The sequence below is a fragment of the Magnolia sinica genome, chromosome 7 (genome assembly GCF_029962835.1).
Source record: "Magnolia sinica isolate HGM2019 chromosome 7, MsV1, whole genome shotgun sequence".
Taxonomy (NCBI): Eukaryota; Viridiplantae; Streptophyta; class Magnoliopsida; order Magnoliales; family Magnoliaceae; genus Magnolia; species Magnolia sinica.
In genome coordinates, this window is record NC_080579.1 from 932922 (window position 1) to 946799 (window position 13878).

The following is a 13878-nucleotide window of genomic DNA, read 5'->3' on the forward strand; positions in this document are numbered from 1 at the left end:
AATTCAAATGCATGGAGAAGAAAACCCTCGAAAAGAGAAACCAGGAAAGAACAGAGACGGACTATCGTGTGAGTCTACCACCGTTTACTAAATGGAGTTATACCGCACTGAAAATGTGGCATGTGGTTGCGTCCTATCCCCTCCTGTCTGTAGATCAGATCGGGCAGGGGCTCTGAGGGGCCACCGTGATGTATGGGTTTTATCCACACTGTCCATCGACTTTGCCAAATCGTTTTAGAATGAAAGCCCAAAAATAAGATAGATCCAAGGCTCAACTGGACCACACCAAACGAAGTAGCAGTGGTAGTGACATCTACCGTTGAAACCTTACTAGGGCCTACCATGATGGTTAATTGCCATCCAAACTGCAAATATCAGCTCGATCCAAAACTTCCGAAGCTCCTGAGAAGTTTTCAACGGTGGTAGGAGTTTAATCCTCAAAGTTTAGTCCACTTGAGCCTTGGATCTGCCTACTTTTTTAGCTAATAGATTTCGAATGACATGGAAAAGTCGATGGACGGTGTGGATAAATCTCATACATCACGGTGGCCCCTCAGAGCCCCTGCCCGTTCCGATCTTAAGGGCGGGGTAGGACCAGATGGACAGGAGCTTGAGGGCCACCGTGATGTATGGATTTCATCCACACCGTTAATTCATTTTTCCGTATCATTTTAGGGTATGAGACTAAAAATGCAGTAGAGCCGAGGCTCAAGTGAACCACACCACAGGAAGTAGGGGAGGGGTGATAATGACACCCATCATTAGAACGTTACTAGGGTCCACCGTGATATTTAACTGCCATCCAATCTGTTCATAAAGGTCACATGTACCTGGATGAAGGGAAAACACTATCAGATTGATCCAAAGCTTAAAAATTCCAACCGTAAGTGTTTAATCCCTACTGTATGGTCCAATTGAACCTTGGATCTATCTCATTATTGGGATCCTATTCCTAAAATGAAATGGAAAAATGAATAGTCGGTGGATGAAACTCACACATCATGGTGGGCCCCAAAGAGTTTACTAAATACTCCTTCGGCAACTAGTTGTGGATGGAGCATAGCCTGCAACGACCAGACAATCTAACCATTGCGCTCTGAACTAGGGCCGTTGATCGTTTTTCTTCCACCTGTACGATGGAAGAGTTTCCAAGACCCAGTCAGTCTATGAGATATTATACAGCAGAGCCAACACTGGTTTACCGACCGGGACCATCCTTGATACTTGCGCCAAGCATGTTGGTTGATATGCAGGTAGTCCAACCCAGTTAGGGCTAACCCGACTCGATTTGGTTTTGAAATATGCCGGACCTGACCTCGACCTGACTCGGTAGCGAGTCCAGCATGCCTGACCCAATCCGAGTCCGGTATGCCCTGGACTGATCCAGACCAACCGAGTCGGAACCAATCAAATATATATATATATATATATATTGATCAAGTCGAGTCTGATCAGGTCGAGCTACCGGGTAACTTGGACTCGACTCGGTTTGAGTTCGGATTGGGGGAAGCCTACCTGGTTTGGACCAACTCACCTATTCAGTTCGGGTCAAGTAGGATCTGAATGAGGCGGACGAGTCAAGTCAGGCAAGTTGAGTCGTCCCGTGCCCAGTTCTACTCCATGCTAACTTGTTACCTGCCTGTGAGAATTGCGATTATTTTATCCAAGAGATTTTTGGTGCATCCATCAAAAGTGGGGCGCACGATTCAGTGGTTGGGACCACAGCACCATTGGACCCAATGTACAAAATGAGAGCCCAAACAGCTACAAACTTTCCACATGAGCATTCAACAATTAAAATGTAGCATTCCCAGCCCTTTTTTATTTATTTTTATTTTTTTATTTTTTTAAAATCACAAGAGGATTGATAAAACCCACCACATCGATCCCAATTGCCCAGACTGCAAGCCTTCCGCTGCCGTACAGCATATCACCAATAACCTTAGATACAGTACATCCTAACTGTTTGATTGGTGAGGCATCAAATGGACGGTTAAAATGAGAGAAAAAACTTGTAAAATGTCTAAATCCTATAAACAAATGTTCTTCAATCAAAGCTAAAGATTCATCTGATCAATCGGATTTCGGGGCTATGCCCCATTTAAAGCGGATCAATGCTCTGGATCGGTGGGGTTGAGGTACTTACATGTTATCTGTACAATAGTCATGCCATCAGCCTACCAAATAACTCCTCTCCATTTAAATGCCATCCAGAACACTGCTAACAGCATCAAAGATATAGGCCGCCAGCGTTTCATCAGATGTGCAGATTACAGTACGTGTTGTACCAATTTCTATCAAAGCCTTGCTGGGCTCCTCAACGCGCACAAAACAAGCACCATCCGTGCCACCACCATCGCTATCTAGAGACCCATTTATACTCTTTTCTTGCAAGGCCAGCACCAAGAGATTTGGATCGACGGTGCCCCAATGCAGTAGCTGAGGTTGTGAAAGGCCAGACGTTTCCTTTGCAGAGACCAACAAATGCCTGCCATGGCTTACGACAAGCTCCCCTTTCAACCTTGCCACAGCTATATTTTCCTGTCTCGTCCTTCTAGGCTGGAGCTGAAATGCCAAGTCTGTCGCCAGGTCAGCTTCGTAATCATCCCTCAAGCTTGGTACACGTAGTGTGTCATTAACAGAGTAGTATAAGAATTGGGTTGAGTTTGTGTTTGTAGTATGGAGCTGCATTCTCAGTTCTTCAGGGAACTGTCACTAGCAAGAACAGATGGTCTTTGAAAAAGTTCTGTAAAAGCTGAGATTGCGTTCAATGTTAATAAATAGATTGGAATATAGAGTTCAAGTTAATTACCAAAATGACCTTCGGACTCAAAATCTCCAGCAATGGCTGAACTTTTTGCATCCTGCAAACATGACACCGTAGAGGATTTATTTTCTAAATTGTGGGTTTAAGCAACCCCAGCTATTTGTCAAGTCACTTTCATTGATCAAAAGAAACAAGAAATAAAAAACTCAGAAAAATAGCTTTTGCATGTAGCTCCTAAGCAACATGCTAATTAGGATATGCCACAGGCTACATGACCGACGCTACAGGCTACATAACTTGCAGTGCAAGTTATTTTTCACTAAAACATTAAAATCAACTGATGTTTTCAATGAGTTGTTACATATTTCTATTTTCACTTCTAAAAAATAATGTTTTCAATGATTTTAGTGAAATAATGTAAGTAACAATGTCAAATCAGTTCCCTTGTTATCTCTTTATCTTTATACTTAATTTTTGCACTATTTTTTCCTATCATAGGTTGCATTTGGTTGTGCCAAAATATCATGAAATGCAGCAAATTAGAAATTTCATGGTATTTGGTGCAACCAAATGCCTTAAAAATCTAGAAGTATGGTGTAGCTTACGCTACATGCTATGTAACTCACACCTCATGTTGCAAATGAGTGAACACTCCAATACACACTATTCACTATTTAAAACACTGATCATCATCTTGAAACATCTATTTGGTAGGCCCCAAGATGGTCTGCTTATGATTCCAAAGCAGCACTTTTGTTTGATGACGTTAACCATCAGATGTAAGATTGTAAAAACAGGACAGCTCCGACATTCAAAGGGTTAGGATCAAGTGAGGGGCATGATTTTTGCATCATGGCCTACCCCTAGTGGAATGGAATGAATGGACTCGATCCATTATCCATTGTCCTATTTGTCAATCTAAAGCTTTGGGGCCGCTGATCATGAATGTGGATACACAAGCGCCCTTGCACTTACACACTACTACATACATGTGAGAAATTATGTAACTCAAGTGGAGGATATGTACAACATCCTCAAGCCTGGGGAGTGTACAAGTGGGGCCCATGGCTCAAGGAGCCATATAGTTGATACAATAAGACCCACTTTAAAAATCCCCCTGATGGAAGAATTCTAACCCTTTAGTTGATGGCCTAAGAATAGAAACTTGGGAAGGAAACAAACAATGATCCACAATCAATACAGAAATGGCCAAAGATTGGATGGCTATGATCTTCTAATCTAGGAGATCTTAGACAGACCCTTGAAGATCTATCTAATCTAGGAGATCTTAGACAGAACTTGAAGATCTATCCGTGTTGGAGCCAATAAAATCAACAGCCCAGATCACTAATCCACGGACCTAGAACTAGTACAAACAAAAAGCTCAAGGATACTGGTGCATTTCATCAGATTGCAAAACAAGACAAGTCAGTTTCAGAGGTTATGCCCATTACCAAGTAAATAAGCGATCCTTACTTTATTCCAGTTAGAAATGAACATTGAAGGACCTTCATTGCCACCGGTGCGTATGGTAAGAGAGCTACATCAGGATCAAATCCTTGCTGCAGTCATACATCCATCATTCCATTAAGTGGAAGGCACATCAATTACATCATATGAGAACTTGCAGTTTATGTAAGAAATATCTAATCATGTATGCAAAAAACACTGTCATTGCAATAGATAGTAAAACAGAAGCATACTTCCAGAATGAGCAAACAGTTCTGGTCCCCACACCAGCGCCGAAGCAAGTGAACAACAGGACCAAGCCGCAGGCTCCAGTGAGGAGAAAACACTATGCAAGGCTCTTGCCATGTTGTCCTGTGCATGGAAAAAAAAAACCGTTCATTTGAGGCAGAAGAACATAGAAGCAAAGGGCTAATCATGCAGGTACCCGCAAGGTTTGAAATAGTCCAATACCAATACGTATCAGTTTCAGTGCCCAATGATATGGTCAAGTCACACTAAGGACCTCCCGATTTCAGGTACTACAATCTAACGTTTGAGGGAGATGTTATTAGAAATGTTTATTTGCATATTTAAAACATTTTATGGGATTTTGGGACTTTTTTAATTTTAAAAAAAATGGGTGTATCATCAGATACATATCAGGTACCGATCTTGGACAATATGATACCCAATTCACAGATTTTTTAACCCTTGGATATGAGTTGGCATCTACTCCCAATATCTAGTCTAGCCTTTCTATGTCAGAATTTAAACTTCCACCTGGAGTTACATGCAAATAAAAGACAATTGAAGCCTTTGAATTAACACCATCAGTCGAAATTTTCACTAGTTGTGAAAAATTAGATAGGAGCAGCAAAAACAATAATGATTGAAGAACAGCACGAAAGTTCTGAAGTGTGTATGATTCTCAATAACTAATAATAAACATGCCATTGAAAGGACCAAAGGAATATGTTTCTTGTAGATAAACATTGAAAGACAAAAGGAAAAGAAAAAATTAAATAAAAAATCTAAGGCACATTCATTTCTTCACAGTTATCATTGTCAAAAGGCTTGGCACTATCAAACAATGTGTATACTCAAACTATGTGACTTGAACAATAAGACTTGAACAAGAAGACTTTCTTTCTTATCTTCTCTTAAACCAATTATGATCAAGCACTACAACATGCATGTTTGTGAAGGTCGCTAAATAGGGAGTGACAAGAGGCGGTGAGACAGGTGAGACGGTCAACTCGGCAAATCACATTCGACTCTTTCCCAGTCCTTGAATTCCTTTCTTTGCTTTAGTAAAATTTCAATCATTTATCGAATAACAGAATGCCTGTACTAGAGGTCATTTAATATTGAATAAGAAAAGGGAAGGCCTTACAATAAATTTGATGAATGAATTGCTGGAAACACATGAATCCTTTTCCCTTTTATGAGCTCTACATGGCCAAACAATGCCTCACCGGAGTACAGCTGCAAAACCAATCCACAGAGAATGATTACTTTTGGACCAGTAATACCCAATATATAGTTTGGAGTTTTGGACAGATGCTGGTATCCCACTGGTTGGACCGCTAATTTACAGTCCAACCAGCAAATAATTTTCATCCAATCATGTTTGAGAAACATCTAACCCATCCAAAAGGTTGGCCCACCATGATGATCACCTTATGCAAAAATCAGCTTGAACCACCCATCAGGTCGGCCACACCTATTTTTCTTATTATATCAGTAGTTATCCATTGTTTTCTGTGGTGTGATCCACCTGATGAGTGGATTGGCTGATTTTTGCACCAGGTGATCCTCATGATGGGCCAACCTATCAAAAGGGCTGGATTCCACACAAACACCAATGGTTGGAACTAATTCACTAGTCGCACCTCAACTTGCCATCCAACTAGTGGCACATGAGCATTTCTCTATGATTTGCAAGAATTTGAAAAAGAAAACTGAAGAAAGGCTACCTTTTCTTGGCGTTCCTTGCATAGCCATTCCGGTATAATATTTGTGAATGCCAAAGTCTCTTCTGCCGTGGTGGAAATTATAAAAATGGGAACCTACGATACAAATGAATAGCATGTATGTAAAAATTGGACCCAAAAAAGTCAAATTATGAAACATGATTCAGTTTCAAAACTTAGAAGTCATGAACGCTATGGAATTTGCTACGTTTGGCAGATTTAACCTCAAACTTGGTAATATCTCATAGACTCGGTTGAGTTATGAGAGCTCAAAACAAATATCATAGTATCAGTTTTCATTTTGAGATTTGTGATGACCATTTTTACATGGGTAAGTAGCTAACACATTAAAAGAGGATGGCCAATTAATTAGCAGTGGAATCTCAAATTGATGCACTGGCAGTTCACGTCAGTTTCTACAAGTTGTAAACAGCAAGCCAAAAAATACCTTCAGATTTAAAGATTGTAGGGATAGTGATATCTGCTCCAAAAGTTGGAGTACAATGCCAAGCCGACCTATTGGTATTAGGACAGAACCTCCTTCTCTGGCAGCATTCACAACACAAGAACATATGAAAGAAATCTTTTCCATCTCCTCGGAGCTCTCATCAGTTATAGCTAAGGATTTCATGCACTCTTCACTGTAATTATAGTTCTCCCTGCAAGACATTGATTGAAATATCTTGGCTTTAAGTTAAAAAAGAAAATTCCTATCTATTAAACATGAAGTATATGATCATCTACCAAGAATATGAACAATATACTCTTCTTTTTTATTGGTAACAAGCACAATATACTCAGGTTTTCAGTTTGTATAAGTGGGGCCAAGGGTTGAGTGATCCAGACATTTGGTTGGATGGAACTAAACATACATGGAATATGCTCCAACACTCCAGGATTAAAGATTCTAGGCACCAATCTTCGGGCACTTTTAAGCTGAATATGGACCATTGCTACATTTCTCTTTTAAACCTTTGTAGACCCAAAATTGGAAATAGTTCATTACCATATTGAGGATATGCATAGTAACGGTTGAGGCGGTTGAGCCTTGTTAGGTGAGGTGTAAGCCTTGAGGCATACTAAGCGGTACGCCTCAAAAGAAAATTCTAAAACAAAAATAATAATAACAAATAATAACATAAAATTGTGTCCTGCAATGTTTTAGTTTGACTGTTGGGCAGTTAAGGAACAACATGTTCATAGGATGAATGTAGCTGAAATGAGGACGTTGAGATGTGCAGACATATACTTCAATGGGATCATGGTCCACATAGATTGTCTTGCAAGTGCAGGAATGAAGTATTATGGACAAGTTGGACAAGATTATTAGTTCCATTTCTATTTTATTAGGATTAGTTGTATCTTGATTTTATTTATATTCATTAGGGTTGTTTGATTTCGAATATCAATGTAATAAAAGTTTATTTAAAGTTGAATGATGGATAAGTGAACAGTTCATAAATGAGAATGATTTCAGTTTATTTTCATTTAGTTGACTCTGATTGTAATGCAGGGGCATTTTCACACCGGGTTCGAGTGGGGTGGCTTGTGGGATACAAGGGCACACTTGAGGTGGGTGGCCCGCAGAACCCATGGATTTGGGGCCCATGAAGAGGGTTTGGGCAAGGACCTAACCCATGGATTTGGGGCCTGGGCTATGAGATAAAGGGATTAATTCGTCATGCTCTATCAGTTCAAGCTTTTAGAGCAAGTGGTTAATTGTCCTACATCAAATTGGTATCAGAGCGGAAGGTCTCGTGTTTGAGACTCCTCACCGGGAGTGATTAATGCGGGGGCATTTTTACACCGGGCTCGAGTGGGGTGGTCTGTGGGATACAGGGGCACACTTGGGGTGGGTGGCCCACAGTAGTCTATTTGTAGGCCCAAAGTTTCAAAGTTAAGGTTTCCCTACTGAGGAGATCTTTGGGGGTATGTGCGATATATGCTGGGCCCAACAAACCAATGGTCTGGAATGGATAAACCTGTACAAACTGAAACCATATTACACATATCCTTGGGTCAAGGATTATCTAGTTCCTCTCTAATAGAATTTTGATAAGGCAGCAGGAAAAGGAGTGGAAGTTCCAAAATGCTGACAGAGAACATACCTGTGGGCTGAGAAACTAGAAGCTTCTTCCTCTAGTGTCATGTTTTTCATATTGCCATCATTATCATTACAAAAGATGGTCTTGCTATACAACGATGAGAAATCAGAAAATATGACAATATCATTCCCTTGAAGAGACTGAAAATCAAAACCCATTGCATGAGCTGACTGAAATATGGAGCTTGAAAGGTATGTAACATTTCTCCTTGGACCATTTATCGTCCAATTAGAAGTGCCTATTTCCAAGCCTGAGCTGAATGCTTTTATGACCAAGGTTCCATTGTAGCAGGCTTCCTCAGCATATTTAAGAGTCTGGACTTTCTGTATGCAATCATTAACATCTGCTGCACTGACAAATTTGAATATTAGATCCCCAAGCAACAGAATTCACCATGGAAAAATGTAGTAGACTATAACATTATTTCTTTCCATAAAAAATCAATTACGCAGTTCCAGCCGCACTGGGAAATGTCTCACACAACAAGAGAATTCTTTTTTTTTTGGGTGCATGTGTATAAAATAAACTGAGCTCTATGATAAATTTAGTAGACAAAACAGAACGAGTATTCTTCAAAGACAGAAAACAGTATGTAAATCATAAAGGAAGACTGGTGAATATTGCTTCTTTGTATGTATTTACAAGCCATGGCAGAGCATTTCACCTCTGGCTTTGGAAACTCAAAAACCAAAAGTAGATGGCAGTCCCTGTGTTACCTAACTATGGGTACAGAGCTCATGTACAGCAACTATCACATACAGCAGATACTCCAAACCCTAGATCCTTAGAATACCATCATGGCAAGCATTAGTTACAACTCATCAATGCAATCATGTTCAAAATATTTCCTTACCTAAAGTAGCAAATGTCCAAACTCATAAGGTTTATTCATGATTTAAAATTAGTAGGTCTAGAGCGTAGTTACCAGGCTAAGAAACAAATGTGGGAAGGACTTGAGAACATCTCATCTTACAATTTTTTTATAAAAGTAATTGCAAAAATGCATGAAACAAAGTTTCCATTTAGCAGGGATGAATTGCTTGGTAACTATGGTCTAGAGTTAAAAACCCAGGTAAATCTGAACTTTAAATCTTAGAAAGGGGATCCGTTATCCTTATGAAAGTATCTGAGATGCATACTGTGTTATCCAATGCACGCCTACAGATGCATTGGATATACCACAGTGCATTTCAGACTCCCAAGTATACTCTTTAGGCATTTTGAGGTGCACCCAATGGTGTCTACCTAGACCACTCCAAGCAATCAAAACTCGGTCACCGGGTGTGATTCGCCTATGGTCTGAAACCAGTACCACTCACTCCACTTGGTGAAACAATATTTTGGAGGGGCAATTCAGTTTATTCTCCACAAAAGTGGAGTCAACTTAGCCAAGTTGACTCAGTTTTATCTATGTATTCATTCCATTGCACACCTCAAGGTTTAAAAACACTATGTAAATTAAGCATACTGATCTAATCCAAGTCCACTACTATTTCACAGTAAAGAAAAAACGGAAAAGAAATCAGACCGAGTAATCTTTTATGATTTAAATCATGAGAGAGTAGGAGACATGAATAGCATGCAAGACAAGGGTCTAATCTCTGGTGTTGATGACCTTTGATTTGATTGAGATCAAGTACGTTTTGTTTTTTTTTTTTTTTAACCACCAAAAACTTGAATTTTCTAGAGTTTTCTCTATGCTATTGTGGCGCGCTTCATCCTTTGAGTCAAGTACTTACAACTAAAGGAATCTGTCTATAGCATCATATAACACTTTTCTGATACTTGGTACAACTAATTCAGACGAAAAGATAAAAGTTTAAACATGAACAGCACATTTTTGTATATTCTCACAATACCGTAAAATTACCTATACAATGGTTGCCAATTTCCCAGCTCTGACCCGCCATCACCCATTGCAATCTTTCTCAATGCCAATGGAAGCAGCTCTAGCTCATCCGATTTCATCCACTGGGGACAAGCCAACTCCATGGGGCCATAAAATTGACTTAATTCATCTTGCATTGAAACAAGATCCTGCATCATGAGCCGCCCCAGTCTCACTGCCGATTCTGTAGCATAAATCTTTGCAAACCAACAAAGTGAATCAATTGATCCAAATTTCCAAATAACACCATCTATTTGCTCCAAAAATAAATAAATAAATATAAGAACTTTTATTTATGCAAACTTAGCTAAAAACTTGCTATTTCAAGTAAGAAACATCATTTCTAAGCTCATCAAGAAGGATGCACCATGGGCATTCCCTAGTCCAGAAATCAGGAAAACAAACACTGCTTAACCACTTGGATATGAGCATTAAGCATGGCCATCTATGATTTTTTTTTCTAACTGTCCATCTTTTTTTTTGTAACTTTAGGGGATTGTCCATCCAGCCTGAATGTTTGGACCACAGCATATCCATGATGGGTCGCCTAATTAGAAGCCCAGATCTTGCATGTGTGCAATAGAAAGCAGCTTAGTTAGATGAGGGTAGGATTTACAATATTTTTTTTTATTTTTTTTTATGAAAAAAAGAAAAAAAAAAAACTCACAATTCACAATACAATACGATTCAAACCCCTTTACGATTTACAATTAGAGTTGGACATATCCGACCCGATCTGGTGGATCCGACCCGATCAGACCCAATCCGACCCGTTCCGAACCGAACCGACGATCTGGATCGGTGCGGATCGGGTAAGGCCATTCAGATCCGATATTTTTCGGATCCAGATCAGGTCGTGGTCAATCCAGACCGATTCGATCCGAAAACCCGATTCGAATGGATCCGGACCGATCCGATCCGACCCGATTCGAAGTGGTTCTTATAATGATTTTACTTTTCCCTGTGGTATGGTTCACTTGAGCTTTGGATATGCATCAATTTTGGGTTCAACGGCTAAAATGATCTGGAAAAACGAATGTACGGCGTGGATAAACCACATGCATTCACGGTGGGCCTCAATAGAGTTTATTGTGTATAATAAGAAAGGATTCGCTGGTGTACCATACACAACTATATAGTTGTTGTAGGCTGCTGTAGCTGTAGGAACGTGTCGTGCGAAGACAAGCACTGACACTCCTCGAGCTCCGAGTTGTACGAACGGTTCAAAGGAGATCAACGTTATATGGCCCACAGTGATGTATTTATTATATCTACACCGTTCATATATTTTTAGAGATCATTGTAGGGCATTGTCCAAAAAATGAATCATATCCAAAGATCATCTAGACCACACCACAAATAGCAGCAGAGAATGATTTTCACTGTTAAACAATTCGTGGGGCCCACCATAACATTTATTTTCCATCCAATCTGTTCATTAAAGGTCACAAAGACCTAAATTAAGAGGTAAAACAAATTTCAAATTGATCCCAAATTTCTGTGAGACTGTGACCCCAAAAAGGGTTTGAATGGTAGACGTTCAATCCCCACTGCTTTTTTTAGTGTGGTCCACTTGATAGTTAGATCTATCTTATTTTTCATCTCAAGCCTTAAAACGAGCTCGCCAAATGGATGGACGGTTCGGATATAACAAATACCCCATGATTAGACCTACAGAACTTGCCAATGTCAATATCAGTTCTTTCGTGCACAGCACGTTACAGCTGCAACACGTCAATATAAAGCTCAAATGGACCACACCGAAAATAGTAGCGAGGATAATGATTTTCACCGTTAAAAAGATCCGAATAGTACCCAACCCGATCCGACTCGGTTTCCCTGACCGAGTCGGACTCGGTTCGGGTCAGGCCAACCGTGTGTCGGATCGGTTCGAGTCAAGTGTTCCGGACTCGGTCCCAGATCGGATCGGGTTCGGATCAGCCTAGCTAGGTTTCCGACCAAACCGAGTTGGACCCAATCCGATCCGACTCGGTCCAATGCCCGGCTCTAATTACAATACAATAACGATTATGATAACATTGTCTGCCAGCTTGAAAGCATAGGCGTGAGAATGGAAGAGGAAAACAAGACGTTGACATTGCTATGTACATTACCGGAGTCTTATGACAATTGGGTTACATTATTGAGTTGTACTGAGGAAGATTCACTCAGTTGGGATATGGTTTGTAGAACATTGCTTGCGGATGAATTTCAAAAAAAGGCATCTTTGGGAAGTTCAAGTGGTTCCGAAGCGGAGGCCCTCATGACAAGAGGGCCAAATGACCATGGTAGCAAACTGCAGAATTCTTCAAGAATCAAGTCTTGGGGCTGTTCAACATCAAGTGGCTGGCAGTGATTTCAATCACTTCACTCACAATGGACATTGTCCTAAAAATCTCCTTGATAGGACAATCCCAATCTTTTCATTTCACAGCCTGCAAATGGACATTTGAGAGGAGAAGTACAGAAATGTCCATGTTAAGCTGAAACAAGACTAGAGATTGGTGACTAGAATCTCCCATCTCGGGTTTCATAGCATACTCCATCCATTGTGGTTCACATCAGACCAACAGTTTAGATCACTGAACTATGTCCCCAACTTATAAAAACTAAAACCATGGGCATACAGTCAATAGCTGAGGATCATATAATTCCTCTTAATAAATACTCAGCTTTTTACTTGTTTTTAATCTTTTATGAAGACCAAGTGCCAGAGTGATTTGCGCAAGGAGAGATTGAAGAAAACATCCCAAGTTTTTGCAGCTGTGAAGGATCCGCCCACTGATCAGGTGGGTCCCGCTGTTAACATGCCCTGTCCCAAAAATCAAGCTCGGTCACTTGTTAGGTGGGCCCCCGAAAAAATTGACAGTTAGAACAAGCACCATTGGCTGTGCATCCAATGCACACCCACAGGCCACAGCCCACCTAATGAGAAGACCAGTTGGATTTTCAGATCACGTTGTATCCACAGTTGGGACCCACCCTATGAACAGCCAGGATCTCGCACAAATTTCCGTATCAGCACGTGCACCAATAATCACTGCAGCATTCCTCCAATTTCTTTTCCCCCCCTTTTTTTACCTTTGCTGAGAACTTGTGATCTCGAGTAAGAAACGGCAAACCGAGCATACCCATCGGGCTCGAAATCAAGACGACGTCAATTGAAGAAACGTCCCAGAAATGTAAATACCCAGCTGTCTTGTACCAAGGCGCCGCACATATCAAATCAGCAGCATCGAAGGAGGTTCCCATCCTCCGCCTCTTCCTTTGCCCAGACGCTGTGGAATTCGGCGATGTTTCGGGAGAATCAGGGGAATCAGCATCTGGGTATTGATTGGAAAGGGGAGAAGGTATCGGTGAGAAGATTGAGAGAGCAGAGAAATCGATGGGGGAGTCGATAAGGAAGCTGAAACCGGAGATGGTGAGCAAGTGGGAGGGTGGGGAGTGGAAGCTGCTGCCTTGGCTCAAACATGTCTGCAAAAGAGAAGAAAATGCAATGAATTTCTGGAATAGAGAGAGAGAGAGAGAGAGAGAGAGACTGACCAGCTTCATTGGGAGAGAGAAAGCGAGGGAAATGGGGCAGTTGATCCTAGGGTTTAAAAGAAGAGAGGAACCTTGATACTCTGGCAGGGTGCTGTTGATGATACACAGGCACTAAGAAAATTGTACCTTTGTCACAACTTTTTTAACTCAATT

At 40.7% G+C, this 13878-nt stretch overlaps 1 protein-coding gene and 1 long non-coding RNA gene across 2 annotated transcripts; one reads left to right on the forward strand and one right to left on the reverse strand.

Annotated features, from left to right (window-relative positions):
- Positions 1 to 1851: 1851 nt before the first annotated feature.
- Positions 1852 to 13878, reverse strand: LOC131250767 (uncharacterized). The gene is made up of 11 exons (XM_058251057.1): positions 13726 to 13878; positions 13264 to 13656; positions 10165 to 10379; positions 8298 to 8645; positions 6638 to 6848; positions 6193 to 6285; positions 5610 to 5701; positions 4471 to 4588; positions 4244 to 4329; positions 2813 to 2864; positions 1852 to 2709 (listed from the first exon to the last, which is right to left on the reverse strand). The coding sequence occupies exons 1-11, from the start codon at positions 13732 to 13734 to the stop codon at positions 2200 to 2202; spliced, it is 2127 nt and encodes a 708-aa protein (XP_058107040.1). The 5' UTR covers positions 13735 to 13878; the 3' UTR covers positions 1852 to 2199.
- LOC131250768 (uncharacterized) lies at positions 8893 to 9275 on the forward strand. The gene is made up of 2 exons (XR_009173441.1): positions 8893 to 9020; positions 9059 to 9275. It is a non-coding gene; the product is annotated as an uncharacterized LOC131250768 (long non-coding RNA).

Bases quoted from the DNA above. Each gene is read 5' to 3' on its own strand.
- LOC131250767 (XM_058251057.1), bottom strand. The intron at 10,380-13,263 runs GTAAAAAAAGGG...TGGTTTGCAAAG, and splicing joins ATCACAAGTTCTCAGCAAAG to ATTTATGCTACAGAATCGGC. The intron at 4,589-5,609 runs GTAAGGCCTTCC...TTCCATGCACAG, and splicing joins ATTCATTCATCAAATTTATT to GACAACATGGCAAGAGCCTT.